At 42.3% G+C, this 22,961-nt stretch overlaps 1 protein-coding gene across 9 annotated transcripts in view; it reads right to left on the bottom strand.

Annotated features, from left to right (window-relative positions):
- The window catches only part of RYR3 (ryanodine receptor 3), a 484,984-nt gene that overhangs the window by 334,163 nt on the left and 127,860 nt on the right, over window positions 1–22,961 (bottom strand). For all 9 annotated transcript variants that reach the window (XM_046653250.1, XM_046653245.1, XM_046653249.1 and 6 more), the window contains exon 2: window positions 5,349–5,468. In XM_046653250.1, coding sequence (XP_046509206.1) covers window positions 5,349–5,468 — 120 coding nt within the window. The remainder of the gene's footprint in view (window positions 1–5,348; window positions 5,469–22,961) is intronic.

Here is a 22,961-nt window from a genome sequence, read left to right on the forward strand (position 1 = left end):
TTGTAAAGATTAGATGAGAGCATGTCAGCACCCACTGCAGTCTATGGCATAAAGCACATGATGCCTGATAAATGTTAAAAAAAAAAAAAGATGAAAACTTCAACTTGTAAGTCTCTTTATATTAGATGACAAAGGGAGTTTTTTGAAATGTTTTCTAACAGTTTGGCCTTTTATAAGATCTCAAGTTCATAGAGAATATTACACACTAAGATATCAATCAGAAGCTTAAAGGAGAGTGTACAACCTCAGGCTGAGCCTCTGTCTCTGCAAACTTGCACAGGATTAGTTTTTTAGGAGTAAACACTAAATCTCTTTCTGAGCTAACGATAATAAAAGGAATAGAAAATAAGGTTTTTTCAGCCAAGAATTCTATCTTAATTAATGTCATCTACATAATGATGTTTGCACAATCACAGATGTTTAATCCTGGGGTGTGAGAGCCTATACAACTTTTCAGAAACCACAGCAGACCATTCTTCATTTTCAAAACCATACCAGACTATCCTTCATTTCAAATTCATTTCCTATTGTGAAAACAATAGGAATAAAATTTCCCCTGGAAATTTTCAGTTTGAAAATTGGGTTTGAAACTGGCTCTTTCATTTTGAATAAATCATGATCAGTAAGACAGACAAAGTGTTCTTCAACAGAGAGGAGGAATGTCATTCTGAGACACCAAGAGCCTGAAGACTTTCGACAGGCCACTGGCTTTTAAAGGGCACTAGGGTAAGATTTTCCACTTCATTAATTTCAGTTTCACCTCGTTGAAATCAGTGAAACAAAACAAACAAACCTTGGTCTGTTGAAACTGATTTTAAACAAAAAGTTCCCATAGTCTTCCTATTTTTTGATGATGATCTATAATTAAGGAAGGTGGAAATCAGGATTTAGAAAGGTGTTGGGGTTCCAGGCACATCTGACAAGGCCACAGTAGTTAAATAATTGTCACCAATGAAGATTACTATGGGATAAGGCTTATGAGATTCTTTCCTCCTTCTGCATGAAAATTTGACCTTCGGTTAACTATCCAGTTTTGTTCCTGGGACAATCTGATAAAACTGATATGTTAATTATGTTACTAGGGAACACTGCTTAAGTGAAAATGATCCCTGATTGGTAGTCTGCATCTGGACTGGGAAGACTCTCAATGCCTTATAGGAAGCCACACCTTTGCAATTCCCCAAGTGTGATGACTCTTGTAGCTGGGGCCGTCCTTTGTGGGGACCCCAAAAGCTAGGCCTGTGGAGTTGTTACAAGATACATTGGCTTCTGTGGTACATGAGGCTTTTAAGCTATGGTGACTCTCACAACTGCCTGATGTGGACCTTGGCTCTTTGCACTTGAGGGTGCAAAGGATCCAAGGTGGGGGATTCAGAAGCCAACCCCTGGACTGCCAAAGGGATTCCTGCAGGTGTGCCTGACACTTCCCAGCAGGCAAGCTGTGGTTCCCATCCTACTGAGACATCTACTGACTGGTGCCAAGTGGCCTCTGAGAGACTTATGAGTCTGGATGTTAAGTTGAACCAAAAAGACACCCTCAGTGGGCAATACAGATACAAAATAGATGAGATAATACTAGAGGAAAAGTAGTAAATTCCTAGCTCTTGGGAACAGATTTTCCATTTAAAAATGATAGTAAATAAACATTTGCTGCCACTGATAAAATAAAGAAGCATAGGGGCCAGCCCCATGGGGTAGTGGTTAAGTCTGGTGTGCTCTGCATTGGTGGCCAGGGTTCGTGGGTTCGGATCCTGGGTGTGGACCTACACCACTCATCAAACCATACTGTGGCAGCAACCCCCATATAAAGTGGAGGAAGACTGGCACAGACGTTAGCTCAGAGCTAATCTTCCTCAGGCCAAAAAAGAGGACTGTCAATAGATGTTAGCTCAGAGAGAATCTTCCTCACCAAAAAAATAAAATAAAATAAAGAAGCATTTCCTCTCTCTGTTTCCAGATCTCTAGTCATAATTCTGAGCCTTTTCTATAAAACAAGTCACCTTTTAAATCCTGGAGCTATGCTCATTTGAAAGAGAAGCTGAATAATGGTGCTTCCATCTATTAATATCTGCATTTCAGGGGAACTTCAAAGCAGAGTGGGCCATGGCATATAGGAATCAAAGTCACAAGAGCTCTCCAAAGTGCTCAATAGTCTTTGGGTCCACAGCAAGTGTTGATATACTTTTCTTATTCTTCTACCCTCTCACTCCACACTTCAACATGACATCCTTTTCTTAGGGCTCGTACTCTAAAAATATCTTTTGAGCACCTTATCTCATCTCTTCTTGCTCAGAAGTCTTTCTCCCTAGAGTTCATCTCAATGTTATCTCTCTGAGTGTCAACTAGCTTGAAATACCCTTGACAAGGAATGCCCAAGGTCACTGGTTGGGTCTGTAGCTAACTGATAAGAGTGGTGTTTACATCTCTGCCTCACCCCCAGTGCAAGGCTTGGGAATATACTTTCTCACTTCATTGCATGACTTACGTTAGCTTCTCAGAACCTAAGAATGGCACAGCTAGTTGTGAAATTTGATGGGAAAGAATTAGGGGAAACATTTAGTGAAAAGAGAGGGAACAGGTCAGAAGAGACATGCGCATAGTTGTAGCTGACTGTAGGAAAGACTGAAGCCACAGAAAATGGGTTCAACTAGCAGGTTGCACCCAGGAATGGTGACAGGAAATTCCAAATACCTACTCTGTCCTTTCCACGAACTTGACCCTGTTTCTCTGTGAGAAGCCTTCATGGTGCATTTTCCTCATACTGTGTAAGAAAAAGACGTACGTTCATGTGATGATAGTGGGTATGGCAACTGGAACAACTGGCATATCCTTTTGGGAAAGCAGTTTAATACTGCTCACGCTCTTCACACCTTTAATTCTACTTCTGGACATTTACTCCAGGAAGCAAAAGTAAACCAAGAAAACTACATATATGAATTTTTTTGATAACCATGGAGACTACGTAGCAATATGGAACTGGCTGAAACATTAAAGACAGACAGGTCTGAACATCCACTATGAATACAACTTTGAAAACATACAGGTGTGTGTGGACAAAGGCTAGAGTGAAAAACAAAAATGACAATAGTCACGACAAGGTGATAAAATTATGGGTAACATGTTACATCTCCTTTAAAAATTCTTCAGGCTTGTTAACTTGTTTTAAATTTAAAATGAAAAATTAAAATAAGAGCAATCTCTTAGTCAAGTGGGTGTTAGGAAGGATATTTTCTCATCTTTAATGCATTTGTGAGGAGTATGGGTCATTATTTTTATTCCTGCAGGATACAAAGCATTCTTAGGTTACAATATATAGTTGTTTTTAATCTGTTTTAGGTAACCTGGTTTAGGTAAAATTAAATCCTAACAGCCAACGATTATATACAGTTTACAATGTGCTAGGCAATTTCCATGTGCTAGGCCCTTCACATGTATTAACTCATTTAATCCTAATAAGTTTCTTATTAGGTAGTTGCTATTAAATTCTCACTAAGCAGATAAGGAAACTAAGCTCAGAAAGGTGAGGCACCTTGCTGAAGGTCCTAGCTTAGCTGGTGAGTGGTGGAGACTGGATTCAAACTCTGCCCGTCTGGCTTCAGAGCCTGTGCCCTAAACCACTGTCCCATGCCCCACTCACTGGATGACTAGGAAATGGTCCAACCGATTTGTAAGTCAGGCCAACACTCCTTCCACTACACTAGACTGCACCTCATCTGGCAGATGAGAAAACTGAAAGCAAGGTTGAGTAACTTGCCCCTGGTCACATAGCAAGCTAATGGTTGAGAATAAACTTCCTGACTTCTAATCTAATGATCATCCTATTATCTCAGACTGCTGGGAATGAAAAGAAAAAATATCTAGCTAAGAACAAAAGCAAATGAGAAAAGACCTCAGGGAAATCAAGTCTAAGACCTTTAAAAAGATAAAAATCTTCCTTGTCTCTTTGCTCTGCCATTTATTTTAATGTGACTCTGTCCTACCAGTACTGGCCATAGGTGCCACTGGCAGATATCTGTATTCGTGGATCAGTGACCTACATGGGAGGGAGAAAGAGTGACAGAGAAAAGAGGGGCTCTGGGAGACGTGGCCATCATGGTGCACATCTGGTGTTGTAGGATTTGGTCAAACTCTGCATCTGTGTCTGCTCATGTGGAGAAATGACATGCCAATCAGGTGGGCTTATTGGAAAATGTAACCAGTTTCTGATTAAAACAAGGTTCTGTGAGAAGAACTGAGCTTGGAGGGGTGATGGTTAGCTGTGTGCCAGCTTGGCTAGATGACAGTCCTCAGTTATTCAATCAAACACTAATCTAGATTTTGATGTGAATATATTTTGTAGATGTGATTAACATCTATAATCAGTTCACTTTAGTAAAGGCAATTATCCTTGATAATGTGGGTGGACCTCATCCAATTAGGCCTTAAGAATAAAAACTGAGGTTTCCCGAGAAAAAAAATTCTGTTGCAAGACAGCATTAACTCCTGCCTGTTTCCAGCCTGCTGATCTGATCCACAGAGTTCAGACTTGCCTGCCCCCAAAATTGCATGAGCCAATTCCTTAAAATAAATCCATATCTATGTATCCACCTATCTACCCAGCTATCCGCCCACCCAACCACCCACCTATCTATCTATCTAGAGAAAGGGAGAGATCCTATTGGTTCTTTTCTCTGGAGAACCCTGACTGATCATAAAGGTCTTTTCAGGACTGCAAAGTCCTGTGAGAATGCTGAGCACAGAGATCTACTTGACATACAGATCATGAAGAGCAGAAATAGTCTGAAAATGGAGAAGAAAGGTTTGGCTGAAAAGACATGACATTACATGCCACCACGCAGGCAGGGACCAGAGCAAAGGTTCCTCTCTGCCCCCAGTCACAGCGGGCAGACAGTTACAACAATGTCAGCACAGTTAGAATTGAAAGGGGTGTACTGGCTGCGAACGCAGGCCCAAGCACCCATGAGTCCCTGTAGCAATAACATGACAGCTGCGAGGAAAGAACATGCACTCAGATTTCTGAAAATTAACAACAAGAACAGGCGTTCTGGGAATATTAAGAGAACCTCCTTGGTGAGGGCTGACAGTGACCTCAAGGCATCCCTGTGTCCTGGCGAACACTGACAGACAAGACACCTCCAATTCTTCACACTGCTCTAGGTTCCTACTGTGATGTTTCCTGGGCTGGGGAGAGTTATATTTTAAATCTTATCTGCTTCCCATTTAAAAAATATGTATGTCTTTCCCAATTTCTTCCTTATCACCCTCATCACCATCTCCCGGCAGCCCCATCCCATAAATGACTGCTTGGGATGCAAGGCGGAAGGTGCAAGGCAGGCAGTCAAGCTCACCTTGGCCTCTGAAGTAGGTTCCAAGAAGCACAGGCGATTCCCAAGTCCCTCGGCTGCCAGGCAGAACTTCCTTTGCTCCTTGTGAACGTTCGCAATGCACTGAAGAACCACTTCATCCTCCTGCCAGCAGAACAGAGACACAATGAGTGGCCAGGGACTGCCTTCCCATGCCGAGCCGGGCCCCTGAGTCACCCTGCTGTATCTTTATCAGGTAAGCTGGCAATCCCTAATGAGAGGCACATGCTTTTGCATATTATATAGATAAAGGAGAATTTTTTATTCACATGCCTGGATTCAAATGGCATAACTGAGCACCTCCTCTGAATTAGAATCTACTCAGTTCTAGCATGCGCTCAGCAGGAGCAAGTCAAGGAATGGACGTACTACGTACACGTACAGCATGGGCCTCACTTCTGAGTGGTATACGATGCACACAATCCAGGTGAGCAGGTATTTTCAAGGCTTGAGTGGATGTGAAAGTAAATCCAAGCAATCTCTCCAAACATGAAATAAAACAGCAAGATGTGATTGAGGGAACAGAGAATACAGCAGAGATCAGAGAGAGGTGGGATTAGTGGAGGGAAAGCGTGTTTTGCGTCAGGTTGCGGAGGAGGCAAGAGACATGTTCTGGTTGGGGGAAGGGGTGTATGTGGCGGGTAACACATTTGCCAGAGATGACAGAAGGAAGCTGTGGAGGGTAACAGGAGACGAGTTTTAGACATACGGGAAAGGAAGGCTGAAAGATGCCTTGAGGATTCAGATCGGAAAGAGGAGCTGAAGGTCAAGTGGAGGAGCTATTCTGAATTCCCAGCAAGGGGCCCTCCCTCGTATGCATCATTCCCAAAAGCAGCCCTCCTAAAACTTCAGAGACCTTGTTTGAATGCCATGCCTCTTGTTGATGGTCCAGAAACGAGGCTGACCTTCATTTACACTTATATGCTCACCTCTTGCACAACCCTGCCTGAGACTGAGAGGAAGACATTTCCCTTACCAGTTCCTCTATTCTTGCTCCTCCAATCCACCAGTCCATACCCTCTATCCACCGCTGGAGACTTTGGGCTTCAAACATCAACAAGATCTCCAGGTGTGGTTAAGTTAAAGGAATAACCAGAGAAGAGCCAGCCGGAGATTCCTCCTTAGCAATTGCTCTCCTATTCCCGTCTCATCTCATATCCCCTGGTGCTAGTGTTTGTCTGGGAGTATCGGAAAGGCAGATTAAATACAAAAGACTGTGTCTACAATGTGCCTAGTCATACTGAAAAATAAAATCCTTCCACCTGGTGGGAACGTGAAGAGATTCAAACAGTAACAGACCCCAACAAAGATGTCTGCTGGCGCTCAGAAATTAGTCAGGGGCTCCAGCAAAATGCGAGAGCCCACAAATCACAGATGTATGAAAAGAAGATTAAGAAACAAAAAACCTCCACACTTTTACTAGTACTGAAATGTCACCATTCATCATTAAATTGAGTCAGTAATAAATTCAAGAGCCTCTTCTTATAGTGAAACCACAATTCATGGTGTTTGTTTGAATTGAGACAGAAGAAAACTCCAGAATATCACTGCTCTCAAAACATGGGCTTAGTGAAATCTCTGAAGAGAATAAAGTTTTTCCCCAGGTGGAGCCTCCCCCAGATCCGACAGTGACCAGGGGTGATACCATCCTCTTAAGGGGCAGAAGCGATGGTGGAGTTCTCTTAGTTGTCAAAATGACTGAGGGACGATACGTGTCCTGTGAAGCAGGGACCGTGGGAGTTCAATGGTCTGTACTGCAAGAGGCAGTTCTCAAAACATAATTTTTCTGTCCAAAATGTCAAGAGGACTCCCTATTGAGAAATATTTAAGTATCTTCCACCTACACACAATTCACCAGTGAAAAACAGGCCTTTGGAAGTCACAGGAGTGTGTTTATGGACCAGACTTTTCACGAACAGGTGAAAGTAGACAAAGTTCTCTCTTCAATATGTGTCTTAGAGCGTCTCTTTCCATGATCTCATTTTCCATGCCCTTTCCACCCCAAGATGCCCAAACCACCTTGGCTTGACTTTGCACTAGCTGCCTTGGGGGTCTATCTATTTGTCTTCTGAAATGGTCATATAATTCACATCCTCATAACCTAGGCTGCCAATCAGCTAATGCAATAAACGAATCTGCCCATAGCAAGCCAGACACCTGACACAAGTACCTTCCTAGGTTGGCACTCCGGGTAACACACGGATGGGTGTGTGACTCGGGGTCAAATTTACCATTCTCCAAACACTTTCACGTTTTTCCACATGCTGTCTGGAACCATATGCTCAGTGCTGACCTGACTGCAGACACCACCTGGAGAGGCAGCCTGCAACTGCCTTTGCTCCAGACAACAGCTATTATCTCCACAAACCTTCAATAGACAGACATCTGGAGCCTTTGAGTGCTTGACACTGAAATCTTCGCACTAAAGTTCCATTTGGAATGATAAGATGAGTTAATTCAACCCATCTCATTACTTTCCTCACTTCCTAGTAAAACACAGAACCCAAGCCCCTCCAGTAACCAGCTCTACCTTGTTCACTCACCCTTGCACTGATGTATACATTCTCCCCTCTCGTTATCTCTCTTCCTTTCTCCTTTTGCTTTAAATCAATCCTGGGAATTTCCAAAGAATACTATTTCCAAGGAAGCCCCTTTAATTGGAGATTGCAAATTCTTCCACGTTTGGTATCTCCTCTCCCCAGCAGCACACATTCTCCTCACATCCCCCAACGCCAAACTCAGATGATGACTCTTCTACTCAGGTGCAAAAACTCTTCTCTTTTGAGGTGTGTGGCAACCAATCTCCACCTCTTCTTTGGTAATCTATCAACAGCATAGTTATTTCTCCCGCCAATTATCTGACTCTTAATGACAATCAGAAAACCTAATAAAATTTTTTGTGTGAATTCAACACACATTTATTGACTATCATCCAATGACAAAGTGTTCTGCTAGGACGCTGTGCAGTACACCAGGTTTTCTAAGACAAGATCTGCTAATTCTGGGATAACAGAGCTGAGGGCAGAAAGGCCAGTTTGTGGACTTTCTCCATTCCACTTTAGCCATAATCTCAGGTAACTTCAAGGTTTATGTGGACAATCTATTTAAAACAAACACCTGACCAAATGACTTCCATTTTGTTCTAGTAACAGACTACGATGAACAATCCTTGTCGTAACCTAGGACAATTCCAATTCTAAAACCCAAAACTAGACTATCTTACTCCACGAACCCAATCTTCTCTCTGTCTTGCTTTATCATTCTCTCACCCTCACTATTCTTGCTCTCCTTCATCAAGACCTCCAGTTCCTAGATGGCACTGCCATCTCCTTATTTCCTCTACCCCAGGAAGGAGAATGATTGATTTCTTGATAGAGAAAATACCACACTTTGGAGTTTTGTTACACTATAAATTTCTGTGTTTTTTTGTAATACATTTTCAGCTTGTTTGAACTCCGATTTCACTGGAACAAGACCATTAAATTTTCCACTTTTCTGTACGACTCACAGCAGAGTCAACTCAGTCAGTATCAAATAACCACACCTCCCATCTATAAAAGAAAGGTAAACTAGAGAAAAATTGCTAGGTTGGAGGGCACAATAATCAATAGTGGTAAGACCTTTCAGAACTAGCCTCTGTCCTTAAGGGTGAGGGGTACCAATCTCTTAAGTTCCCAGGAAATAATATCTGTAAGATACATAAAGGTTTCCTGCTTTCTACCAAGTAAGTCAAAAGGTCTCTATCTGGCTTTTAAAAAAGTGTTCCCACCACAGCTGAGTTCTCCCTTCCATCTCTATTATCTCTCCTTCATTCCTATTGCCTTACTGTTTCCCAAATAAGTCTTGCCCAGCATCCATAAACGCTTCTTCTGGAAATCCCTCCATTCTTTTATTCAACTCTGGATTCTCCTAGTTCTCCTGCCTTTCTGATGGATCCTTCTCATTGTCTCTTTCTCCTGCCACCCCTACATATAGGGATTGCCCAAGGATAGGTCTTTGTCCTTTTCTCTTAGCAATCTTACCCATTCTTCAGGCTTCCAGTTTTATTCTGTGGAGTTGTTATGCCAGCTGTACCTCCAAGCTGGTGGCATTCTGACGTTCCAAATTTTCACCTATTCCTAGCTTTAGCCATCGATGTAGCAACACCTCAAACCAGTATGTCCCAATGCACCAAAACCTGCCTTTTCAGTCTGCTTTTATGTTCCCCATGTTTGTTAACGACCTCTCGGCAACCCAGGCGTGAAGATCAACATCCACTGCCGCTGAGTCTTCCCTCCCTCCTGTCCTACAGCAAATGGGCCAGAGGAAGGAGAGACTAGAGGTCTGGAGACCAGGACAAGGCTATTACTAGACCTAGAGCATTCTTCCTCTGCTCTGTTACCAGAGGCATAGTTCTGACCCTATCATCTGACTGCTGAAAATCCACAGTGGCTCTCTCCACTGTCCGTAAAACAAATACGTACAAATTTCTTGTTTCTGAGGACCTCCACTTTCCAACCTTCTTTCCCAACTTCTTCCCTTATAGTTCCTTCACCTTCTCCACCTCCATGCCTTAACTCATGCTGTCTCTAATTGTAAAGCTGCCCCAATTTGCCCTATTTTCCATGTTCATATATTACCTGTCCTTGCAAGCTTAGCTCAAATACCACATTCTTTTAGGAAGCCCCCTCCTCTCTCCAAACATCCATAGCAATATCACCACACTCTTGCTTTATGGTTGCTTACATGCATGCTTGATCCCCAAAGATATTATATAATTTGAAATGGCTAACATTTACTATAGTCTATATGACTATATGACAGGCACTGTGCTTTATGAACAACTGCCCATTTAAGCTTCACATCAACACTATGATGTAGGTGCTATTGATATCTCCATATAACAAATGAGGAGCCCCTGTACAGAGCAGTTAAGTAACCTGCCAAGGTCTCATGGTGGCAATAGGTGGAGTGGGGTCTCCAATCCAAGCAGTGTATCCATGCTCTCTCCCACTCCCCTTAGCTGGCTTTATACCCACTGAAGGCAGGATCCATGTCTGGTTCATGTTTACACCTACCAGGATACTCACCAGCATCATGCCTTCTGCATACTCCACACCCAGTTATTGAATGGGAGGCGTTTTACTTTGTAACCCTAGTTAATTATAAATTCTGTTGGAGCAGGAAACTGCTTTCCCATCCAAACTGGGAACATAACGTGTTTGGTAAAAACATGTTAACTGATTGGGATATGGAATCAGATTAAAAGAAGAGATTTCTCTACTCTCACCCATATAACAATAGGTTTTATAGGAAGGGTCACTGTTTTATGAATGAGTCAGAGATGAATAATCTCATGAAAAGAGAACAGATACTGACATAAAAAGGTAATAGGGAATAAGCAATAATGAGGCTTTGGGGTCCATTTAAAAAGTTTTTAGTTTCTGTTTCTTACTGTTATTGATAATAATAACCATTATTCACCCAACACTTCTATACCAGACACTCTGCCGAAATTTCCCCTAGATTATTTAATTTAACCCTCACAACACAACCATTTTAAGAATGAGGAAACCAAAGCTCAGAGGAATCAGGTAATTTTAATAGGAGTGAACATTTAATGAACAATCATCATGTGCCACCATGTTACAGCATCTCAGTTTAAAACCTTACAACTACCCTACAAGGTAGGTACCAATATTCTCTTTACTTGATAAAGAGGTTGAGGCACAGAGAGGTTAAGTAACTTGCTTAGCATCACATAGCATGTAAGTAATAGATCCAGACCTTGAACGTAGAATTACCTGAATCAGGAGACTGTCCTCTTTATCATAGTGCCAAACTGGCTCTCTTATTCTGAGAGACTGACCTTAGCAATAGGTCTGAATCATGTCTTCCTGACTCTAAGGCCCCTGGTGATGGTATTGATAAAAATAGAGAGCTCCCAGCCCTCTCACATGGTCACACAACATTGAAGAGTAACCAAATCACAGAGCACAATGCCAGAGAGAACAGCCAGAGAGCTAAAAATCCAATAAAACAAAATTTTTCTGTCCCCAATGACTAGAACACCGGAAGGAGTGAACATCATCCCAAAACTTGTAGCAGAGGGGGAAAAATGATTAAAATCCAAGGTGTATCATATGTCAGCATCCCTCCAAGCTATGCAGTTCCCAGCGCCAGCTATTCCTGTCATCGATTCGGCTTGTGGTGGTGTTGAGTGATTGTCCCTGAACAGGAATATACAGCCTTTGGCTCTCTTTGCTTAGATTTCAGATTATCACAGGTCATCTCTGACAAAGTAAAGCTCTCTCTCTATTCTTCTAGCTAAAGAACTTTGAACTTGAAAATGAATGGAGCTTGCCTATTCTATGCCGATTGCTTCTTTCTTACACCCTGGCTCACAGCCCAAGGGCTGGAACGATCCTGTTTGCCATCTTTGAGTTGATGGCTGGGGGCTCTTTGGCCCTCCCTCTTCTCTCTGGGTCATTTGCAAAGAACTCTTAGGGACAAAACAACATGACCGACAGCCCTATTTAAGGTCAGTCATTAGGCAGCTGATGACAGCCCTATAGTTAGATCTGCACATCACTGGTACCCAGAAGCTCGTGAACAGGGAGCACGAGGAATGGAGTGCAATCCAACAGATTTCATAGTCCACATTTAAGCGCAGATATTATGGCAGAGGAAAATCCATAACCATTTATTGCTTTAAAAAGGAAGACGTGTCCTAGCCACTCATCTTGAACATCAGGCACTATTTCAGGGAACTGATACAGTTAGAGCTACCCGCTAAATATATGCAAAGACATGGATGAGAGAGCACATTCTGCTCTTTACCCCAAAGCACCTCTTAAATGAAAAAAATAAGTGGGCTTTTGGGATGATGACACCATCCACAGATTATTTCACAAAGATTAATGGCACTGGTGGTCCACTTGTATGTTCTAAAAATCAATCATTTTCACTATTTGCTTCCTTACATTCTAAGCTCCTTGTGGGCAGGAGATTCTCATTTCCCTATGAGCCCTGAGTGCCTAGCATAGTGATCGGCACTGAGTAGAAAAGCACAGATATTTGTGAATCTGTCGACAGAATCATATACTTTGAAAGCTAATAATATTAACAAAAATGTTTATGCATCAAAATTGCTTAATAAAGATCCCTCTGCATTTTTTCACTTGTAGAGTCTGGGATGCCAACATGGAAATAGCTGGTATTATATAAAGCGATCCATGATATCCTGTTTGCTTCTTCCACAATGGCCCTATGAGACATAGAAATATTCTTAATCCTATTTTTAAGATTATGAAGCTAAAGGTTATAGACCGAGGGAGAGGGCTAACAAGTCCAACATGCAGCTCGCAGAGGCTGACGCTACATCTTGTCCCTGGGACATTTCTAGGGAATGCTGCTGTTGTCTGTTTTGGTTTCAGTAGGGTTACAACTTTTAAACTCCTTATTGTCTTTGAATCTGTCAAAAATTAGGGATGGCTCCCATTTCTGGTTCCTTACAATTCATTGATTGTTGCAAAATGCAATAAAATGGAAATTTCAGGATCCCAACATACAAAGTTGATGTAGTTTATCATTCCTTTCCTTTTGCAATACTTTAAATACTTTTCCTTTGGCTTCTAGGATATACTTTCTTTTGCTTTTTTTCTTCCTATACACAAGCAGCTCCTTTTTAGTCTCCTCGGCTTGCTTATCCTCATGTAGAGCCTGGAATGCCAACACTGTAGCGCTCCCAGACTATTTCTCAGAGTTCTCTTTTTTACTTGTACCCTCCTCCTCAGTGATCTCATCTAGTTTCATGGCTTTAAAAACCTCCTGTATACTAATGACTCCCAGATTTGTATCACCAGCATAAACCTCTCCTCTGAACTCCAGACTTTTATCTCCAATTGCTTATTCACCATCTCCATTTGGATGTTCAATAGTCATCTCAATCTTAATGTGTCCAAATTCTGTCCATTCTTTAGGTGACTCAGGCCAAAAAAATTAAAAACTAAAAAAAATCTTGGAGTCCTATTGATTCTTTTTTTCCCTCTCATCTCACATCTACACCAGCAACAAATCTTACTCATTCTACCTTCAAAATACATCCAATTCTGGGGCAGGTGGCAGGTGGCTCAGTGGTTAAGTTCATGCTCTCTGCTTTGGGGGCCCAAAGTTCATGGGTTCGCATCCCTGATGCAGACTCACACACCCCATGCATCAAGCCATGCTGTGGTGGCATCCCACATACAAAAAATAGAGGAAGATTGGCATAGATGTTAGCTCAGTGGCAATCTTCCTCATACACACAAAAAAGAAAACAAAACAAAATACATCCAACTGGACCACGTTGTAACCTCTTCACCCCACCACGTGGTTCATGCCATCCTCTCTTGTCATGATTATTGCACTCACTTCTGAACTTGTTTCCCACTCACATCTCTTCTCCACTCAGTAGCCAGAGGGAGTCTTTTAAAACCTAACTGAGATCATATCTCTCCACTACTCAAAACTTTCCAAAGGTTTTATGTCTTACTCAGGAAAAAGGCAGAATTCTTACTGTCACAAGGGCCTAAACATATGCCCCATCTCCCTACAATCTCTCTTCTATCACTCTCTGGCTTGCTCAGGTTCAGCTCCACTGGCCTCCTTCTAGGAGTTCAAATTTCTGAAGCATGACTCTCCCTCAAACCCTTTGAGCTTACTGGTCCTTTTGCTCAGAATGCTCTTCTAGATACCTGCAGGGCTCCCTCCCTCACTTCCTTTAGTTGTCTGCTCAGTGTCACCTTATCAGAGAGGCCTTCCCTGATTACCCAATATAAAATTACAAGCTTATTCCCACTCTGCACTTTCCACCTTGCTTAATCTGCCTTCTTTTCCAACTAGCATTTACCACCTAAGAATATATACTACTTGCTTCTTATCTCTCTCCTCCCCCATTAGAATGTAATCTTCATGGATATTATTTTGCTCACTGCTGTATCCCTGATGCCTAAAACAGTGCCTGGTATATGGCAGGTCCTCAAATGAGAATTGAATGAAAGACTAGTCATCTTAGTTCCTATTTAACACAGTGCCCACAAAACCTTATGAACTCATCACACTCTTTCATTTCTTTATTCCTTAACAGTCCTCAGTCTCAGATGGGATTGTTTGCTTATGTTGGGGACTGACAAACAAAAGAGGCACCCGCAGCCTACAGGGCCCTTTCTGCTCCAGCAACCAGAAGGAGTGCTCTGTTTCCTCTTTCTAACTTCCCATCGCTGAGAAGGCAAGAGTTTAGAGTTTGATGATAAAATCTACTCAGCCTCCCCCATGGCTTGGTCCATTTGGAACTTGCAGGGAAGAAGGGAAAAGGGACCACCTTTCGCTAAATTGATTAGGGAGACACACAGGCACTAGGGTTTACATATGCAATTAATTCCCTCTCAGATAAAGATGCTACTATCTGACATGGAAGAATGCAGTGACCTATGATATGTTCTCCTATAAATAATAGTCAATTTCTTAAAATTTTCTACTCTCATATGATGGAAAAATAATGATCTAGTTGATACCAAGGGAATTTCAGGCCCCACAGGAACGTTTCCTATAAAATTGTTTGTAATGTTGGTATTTTGAATACTCCTCTCTCACCCAACACGCCAGGTGAGTGACCACACTCAGGTGCTTGAATATACCCCTTTGATTTCTTTTTTCTTTAGCACACCAGCCAGGGTGAAGCATGAATGGGAAAAAGCTAGAATTCTAAAGCAAATCACAATGTTCAATGTGACTTAAGAGGTAGTAAGGGTTGACAATAAAGTTATGGCAGGAAAATTTAGGTCTCTGGATCTAACATTGCTCTGAACCTAATTTAAGAAAGATTTGACCAGGATGCTTCAACTTCCCATGTTCACATCATAAATGCTGGTGAGTTTGCACTGTCTCCATCTTGATGGACCCTAAGCACTGTGACCCCAGAAAGACACAAAACCATCTAATTCTGATTCTACCCCAGCACTACCGAAACATCTTGATAAACTGTGCAATGATACCTGCATTTTTATGTTATTAGATCTAGTCTTTATTTTTAAGTCAATTTCCTTTGCTTTTATCATTGGTTCTGGGATCCCTGGCTTCTGAGTTAAAGCATAATGCCTTCCCTGGGCCATGAGACTCACCCTCCATAGCCTACCTGCTTTTAGCCAGACCATCTAATAATACATATGCTCAGGGGAGTGAACCACAGTACCATCTGTTTTTGCTTCTGGAGAATAAACTTAGTGAGATTCTTTCTAACTGCACAAGGCAGTGTCCCAGACAGAGTAGTTTGTGGAAGTTTCTCCTTTAAGATTTGAAGAAAAAGCAAACAAAATTAAAATACCTAACATGTAGGACACACTCAAATATGCTGTGTGTGTGCATAATCACTCCAATTCACTGACAGATGCAGTAAAATCTGAAGGCATGAACAAAGCATCCAGCAATTTCCATACAAAATCTAACAGCTAGGGAACACCATGCCATGCCCCTTCAAAAAGGATGCTGGATGAAGTTAGTAGACTGTAATGAAATTTATGAGCTGACATTTACATGGGTAAGTCTTTGAAAACAGGTCAGCTAAAGGCAAAAGAAGTGTTTCATAATTTAATGGTACATAAAGCCCTATGAATTGTCCAGGATTAGTTTCTTAAAAAATCATGTATTTCTTCCAGCTCCATTCAGAACTAAGTCATATTCACTCAAGAAATATTTGTGTGCCTACTGATGTGCCAGACTCTGTCTCACAGCCTGGCATACGGTGGTGAACGAGACAGGCGAGGCGTCTGCCCTCCTGGAACTCCCATTCTAAGTGGATGACTATCTATCTGTCATATACATTGGCTCAAACAGGCTTCAAGTGGCAATGGTTTGCAGAGATGATGATAATTGAGGACCAGAAGAATCTGACTAAGCTAGAGACAAGAACACAAGAATGTTAAAACTGCTCTCTCCTCCCTGACAACTTTTCTGACTGAGCCTGAGCTGTGTATATGTCTCTATCAGAGAATGTACTCCTTTATATTATAACTCTTGGATATCTTGTCTAAATCCCCTCTTACGAGAATTCTTCTGCTGAGAAGGCGAAGATTACACCCTGCTCATCTTCATCTTGTTTGTCTTGTATCCCTAATACCAACCATATGGCAAACATGTCACAAATGTTTGTTTAATAAAAAGAATGAAGGTTGAGAGAAATAGTGGATCAGAATGGTGGGTCAAATCTAAGTAAACAGCTGTAGAGCAAGAGCATCCAAGAGTCAGACATCAAACCAGACGCTGTCAGGGATCATAAAACACACCTCATGAAGAGACAGAGGCCCCAGGAAAGCAAAGCCACACCTATTTCTGCTGACAGGACTTTTCCCGACACATCTTCCCAGGGCAGGACTCAGTGTTTAGTTCTCAGAGTCCAATCTGGGTTAAAAGTTGGCTGTTGTGTGTGATAATTTCCTGCACTTGAGGATTTCAATTCAGTAAGGCTCTTCCTACCACAAAGCAGTGAATACACAGCACTAAGGGAAGGCGTGTGCCAGCAGGCAACTCAAATCCAAGCAGATCCACCACGCACCAGTTTAAGCGCTTTATATTTCATAAAATCCTCAAAAAATCTCATCAAGTTAGTTATCAGTATGCTCATTTGACAGGTAAAGACACTTAGGCTTAGACTCAGATATGTGAAGTGACTGCCCAGAGTCAGAGGGCTATTTCTCTTGTTCAGCCATTATTCATGAATTTATTTAGTATTCATTAAGCACCTACTACACGCCATGCACTGCTAGGTCCGGAGAATACACAAATGCATTAAAGCTGGAAGTGGGGATTTAAATCCAGTTCCATGTGACTCCAAAACCCATGTTCTTCCCACTATACCAAGGCTCCTTTGTGAAGAAAGCATTTTAATAGCTTAATAATTGACACCACTCCCATTTGGTGACGCTGTTTTTTCAATTTCTTATTTAATTGGGTGGTGGGGCTGGAAGGCTTTAATCAAGGAGCAGCTTCCTCTTTCTTAAATAAACAACCAATTGTTTTTCAATCTTATGTCAGTGGAAAAACAACTTCAAGCCCCGAGGCCATTCTCTCTGTCTACCCCACCCCCCAGCCCCATTGACTCACACACTGCTGCCACTAAACCCTGCCGTAAAAAATTCCTAAGAGATCACTACATCCTATGAACAGGCTTAGAAAATGCAAGTGTCCTCCTGCAGCGAAAGTCCTCAGAGTTGTTAGTCAAACCAAAATTTAATGAAAACCCAATAAAATTAAAAGCATATGAGATGGAGGGGCTGGCCCCGTGGCCGAGTGGTTGGGTTCGCACGCTCCGCTGCAGGCGTCCCAGTGTTTCGTTGGTTCGAATCCTGGGCGCGGACATGGCACTGCTCGTCGGGCCACGCTGGGGCAGCGTCCCACATGCCACAACTAGAAGAACCCACAATGAGAAATACACAACTATGTACTGGGGGGCTTTGGGGAGAAAAAGGAAAAAAAAAAAAAATCTTTAAAAAAAAAAAAGCATATGAGATGGAGTTATTCAATTTATTTTAGCCTGATTGCTTGATTCCTTTTGTTACAGAGGTGAGAATTTATTCCATATCCGTCAAATGAAAAAAAAATCCATATTGCCCTTTTTTCTAAATATAGTCTGGCTCTGAATCTTTACTTGCAATAACTTCAATCTCAGTCATGTTTAGGGAAGCTCTCCCTTCCCCAGGGCTGTATAATAATCTCAGGAGATTTACATAGGCCATACAATTTGGAGCAAAGCAGCTGGTCTTCAGTCCATCAGGATTGCTGCCAAGATACTCATTGTCCAACCCGTGTGGTCCACTTGATGGCAGGTATCCACTACTCCTTTACCCTTCTTAGCCACAGAAAGTCGTAGTCCCCAAAGTCTTAGTGCTTCAGGTCCAGCATCTTGACCCTCATTGCCCTATCATCTCCTGGGTAGAGTATATGGCAGAGTTGCAAGTCTCTGCTACCTATGAAGGCCCCCACCCGGCCCTTCCCTCCAGCTTCTGAAGAGAGGCTTTCTCAGGTTCAACTTCTTAGCCTCAACCTGTCCAAGCCTCAGGGCCCATCTCCCACCAGGATTACCCAAATTTTTACCTTCCAAGAGACTTTGGGAGTCTCAAGTCATGTCAGGGCAAAAGGAAGTCCAGGATCTCCAGGACACAGAGCCCTGCCTGTCTTGCTGAGAAAGACAAGGAAGAAATAACTCATTTCTATTCTATATTTTTTCTTCCTGAATTTTTCTTACTTTTATGAGTCTACAAGAAATAAACAAACCTGGCTCAGCCGTAAAGCAGTGGGGCTCAACCACATGTGAACATGAGAGTCACTGGAGCACTTGTGAAATACATTGATGCCTGGGCCCTACTGCAGTCCAAATGATGGGGATCTCAAGGGAAGGGTGCTGGGTCCAGGTAGTGAAGGTCTCCCCAGGTGACTGATGCACACAGGGAGGGTGGAGAACTCCTCTACAGGCTTAGGTCAGAGGGAAATCAGAGGAGGCTGGCTGATATTTGGATACAGCTATGGAATCACAAGGGAAAATAAGTGTTTTGAATGTGATAAGAGGAAAATAGTGGGGGAAAGATCAGGTATTGGTTCCTCATTTCCTTTTAACCAAGGATCTAAAGGTTAGGCCACTGTTGATCCAAGACCCTCCGATCACCAAAGGCTCTCTAGCCTCTGTGGGCCTCTCATTAGGTGTGTTCCTCTAGAACACAGGCCTGGTTTCCTTTTTTCTTTTGTTCTTTATAATGTTGCCTTATGGGACTTCTTCCTCTGAGTACGGGGACTAGGAAGATGAACTGTCAGCTATAAGCGAATCACCAGGAGAAACGAATAACTCATCGACTTCTCTAAAACTTGAGAATCATAAATTAACAACGGACTGAGAAGTTTAAAACAGAAAACTAGCCAACCAAGCAGCAAGTACTTATTGAATGTTCTCAAAGTACTTGGCACTGTCCATGCCATGATACTTGCAGATCCGTCCTCTCCTTTCTCCAACTCATTCTCAAACTCCTCCATGAAAAATATGAATGACTTTCTGGTAACTTCAAAGGAGGAAGTAAAATTATTTTGAATAAACAACATTTTTTATATTCCCTAAAAAGACCGAAGTGCTTCATAGCTAGGAATAACTGAGGCCTCAAAACGTGTAAGGGAACTGTTCTTGGTTGCACACTGATAGCTCCTGGAAGAGAATCTGGTCTCTGAATCTCTCTACAAAAACACATTTTCTTCTCAGTGGCAGCAGTCAGAATATCTAAACAATGTTCCAAAGCTAATATGTATCCTTCCTACTTTTTCTTTGGTACATATTTTCTACTTGGAAATAGGGAAAGCAATTTGTCTTTTTTCCAAAATGTGGGAAATATGTACCGTTGGTACGATACAATGTTAATTAATTTGAGTGACTCAGACATAAATATACTCCAAACAAGCTTTTGAAATCAAAGATCATCTATAGGTAGCCAGCCATGTGTTGAACACAAGTAAAATTTGAGTCTCTGTGCAATATTTATGGTCCCAGGGACTGAGAGTCTTTCCTTTTATAATTTTAGGTTGTAAATCCTGTAGTCAACTTAGAATGAAGCATCAATATCCACTCCTTTTATGCAAAGCAGATCAGTCATACAGAAAGGCCCCTATTTTATCCTAAGTTGCAACTAATCATAGTTCTGATGGTTTCTGATTCAGCCTTGACCAACTAAAACAGTACAGAGCAGACCATACCAACAACAGCCCAAAGCAGTATCAACTCTGTCAGCAAAATCCTAAGAAAGTGCTCATGACCTCACTCCTCCTGCACTGCCATTATCAGGTTCTCCTGTGCAACCTACCTCTAAACCAAGACAAGGGAAGGGAAAACCGTCTCTATGGAATCATAGAATGTTTAAAGGTGAAGCACCTCAGGAGTCATTGAATCCAAACCTTTTGGGAGTTCATCCATACAAATATTAAGACAGAAGTTCAAACCACTCTTATGATGAGGGAAGAAATTCACACACAAAGCACCAAAAGATAACGTAAAAATCAACTGAGAGATGACATACTATTTTGTACACTTCTCTTTCCAATTAAAAGCTTCCTTTGTCATGTGCTTGCCTGCTCTGCCTACCAACAGTCAGGGTCCATTAACTAGTTAATCCTCTTGGCATTCCACGAGATGAATTCTTTAGGCTTTATTTAGCCTGAGGAATTCCAAGCAGAGAGGAAATTTATTATTCATCTGCAAGTCTGGGAAGGATTGATATATGGAAGATGGTAACCATCTGTTATCCACTGAGGTCAGAATGAGACAGGAAAGCCCTAAAAATATAGCAGAAGAGACTGAAATGAGATATGAGAAAGGACTTACTGAAAGTGAGGGTTAAATACTACCATAAATTATCAAGATTGGATTATAGTTATTTACAAACAGAATAAAGAACTATCTTCTCTGGGATATTTAAAGTATCCTATGATTAGAATTCTGTGAGAACACGTTCTATGGAAATAGGCATTAAAAATTATTTTTGCTAAATTTATCTAATTTTAGAGTCTTGATACTTGTGCTGTAAAGGACTTGAGCTCCATGAATGTATAAACTGTGTTTAATTCTCCCTCTACTCTGTTTAGCATGGCATTATGTCCAAATAAATAGGCAGTAATGTATTTTTGCTGCCCTTTATTTAACAAGGCAGACTGTTTTTGCTAATACTTTTTTCTAGAATGAATATCCAGAGACCAGGATTCCTGGGGTCTGTCCTTTGTGGCAATGTGACAAAGCCTCATCTATTTGTTCAATGATGTATGATATCATCTCTGCTCCTGCAGCCAATCGCTTTCACGCCAGGTTGCCCACAACCTCCAATTTGTCATATCCGAGGGACATTTTCCAACCTTGTCTGTCTTGACCTATGTGGCAATGGACACTGTGAATCTCTTCATTTTTCTGAAAAGGATCTTCTCTTGTGGCTTCTAAGTCAATGAACTACTCTCCCAGTTATCCTCCCATCTTCTCACTTCTCATTTGGGCTCTCGCATGCCTTGAGAGTTGGAAGTTCCTCAGGCTCTGTCCTCAGGCCTCTGCTCTGCTCTGACTATTTACTGAGTGACTCCATCCAGGTCACTGGTTTCAAATCACACCTCCGTCACTGAGGACTCCTCAATCTCTCTTATCTGAGCTCCAGACCCCTATGTCAGAATGAAGGCTGCTGGTCATCTCCATTTGGATGTCCCTCACACGCTCCAAGTCCATTCATCCAAAACTCATCTCCCTGTCTGTCCTTTCCCAGACTTGTTACTTCTTCACTCCTGCATGGGTGGCAGGCATCATCCTTCACCCACATACCCACGGCAGAACCTGGAAGTCATCCACAGCTCCTCCCTCTGCATATCCAATTAGAATTTCCTTTACTTCTCCCCTCCTCTCCATTCCCACTGCTCTTTCCTGAGTTTAGGCACCTAGGATGACTATAATAGCTTCCTTACTGAGCTTGGCCTTCTGTTTCACTCCTGTCCATCAACCCTCCAAGCTCCTGACAGAGTGATATCCCCAGAAGGCAAATCTGGGCAGCTCATGCCATTGCTTAAAACTCTTCAGTGGTTTCCCCATAACTTTCCGGTTTTGTGGAGGGAGTTCAAGTTCCTCCTTCTCATTTGGCTCCTGACCTCTTTGCCATGGCCTCATTTCCTTCCCCTCCCTCACTAGCCCTCACCCAGGCGCTAAGCTTCAGCCCTCTGAAGCAACCAGCTGAAGTGCTGGGCTTTTCTCTCACCTCTGAGCCTTTGCAGGCACTGTTCTTTGGGCTTAGAATGCCTGTCTCTATTCACTCCTCATTTTCTGAGACTTACCATCATATCATCTAATTTAGAAAGGTCCACCATTGTGAGTTCCTAGTCCTCCCTGCACACCTCTGGCACTGCATTTATTACCCTGCACCCTAACCGCAGCTGTATTTGTCTGCCTCCTCTGCTGCCCCCGCTGAAGAAGGGGACTATGTCTGATTCATCTGTGTGCCTCGAACAAGGGCTTGCACAGAGAATGTGTCCAGTAAACACCTAATGAATGGATGACTGAGCTGGGCTGGCCTAGAGTCTTAGTTTAGACTGAGCACGTTACAGCAATACAGTCACAGTTTAATTTCCAGTCTATTCGTTAGGCCTAGCCACTGGACAAGAAAGGAGATGGAAAGAAAAGGCTAATGTTACATGCAGTGGGGTAACAGGCTGGTTTAAACCGTGCCTTACAAGCAAGTACCTCAACTGCCTTCTCCGGGCAGTTGGTTTGCTTTGCGAATGCTTAGCAACAGTGTAACTCTTTGCTTCTCAGCCTTCAAGTCTTCTTTTTACTGGAGGCTCCTTGATGTCAGGAGCCATGTTTTTTGGTACTCCACTGTCTTCACAGTGCTTTGTCAACGGAATCCCTCACCTCAGAAAGCACTGAAGGAACAGACCAGGGGGATGTCCTCCAGCCTTAAGTCAAATTCCCACTATGCCTGTTGCTCAGATTTTGAGGTATTACCAATTTTCAGGGGCAATCACATCCGCAAACATCAGCCTGGCAAGAACCCAGCAACTCCTAATTCAAAAGGAGCCAATTAT

Source organism: Equus quagga, chromosome 2 (assembly GCF_021613505.1).
Source record: "Equus quagga isolate Etosha38 chromosome 2, UCLA_HA_Equagga_1.0, whole genome shotgun sequence".
NCBI classification, from domain to species: domain Eukaryota; kingdom Metazoa; phylum Chordata; class Mammalia; order Perissodactyla; family Equidae; genus Equus; species Equus quagga.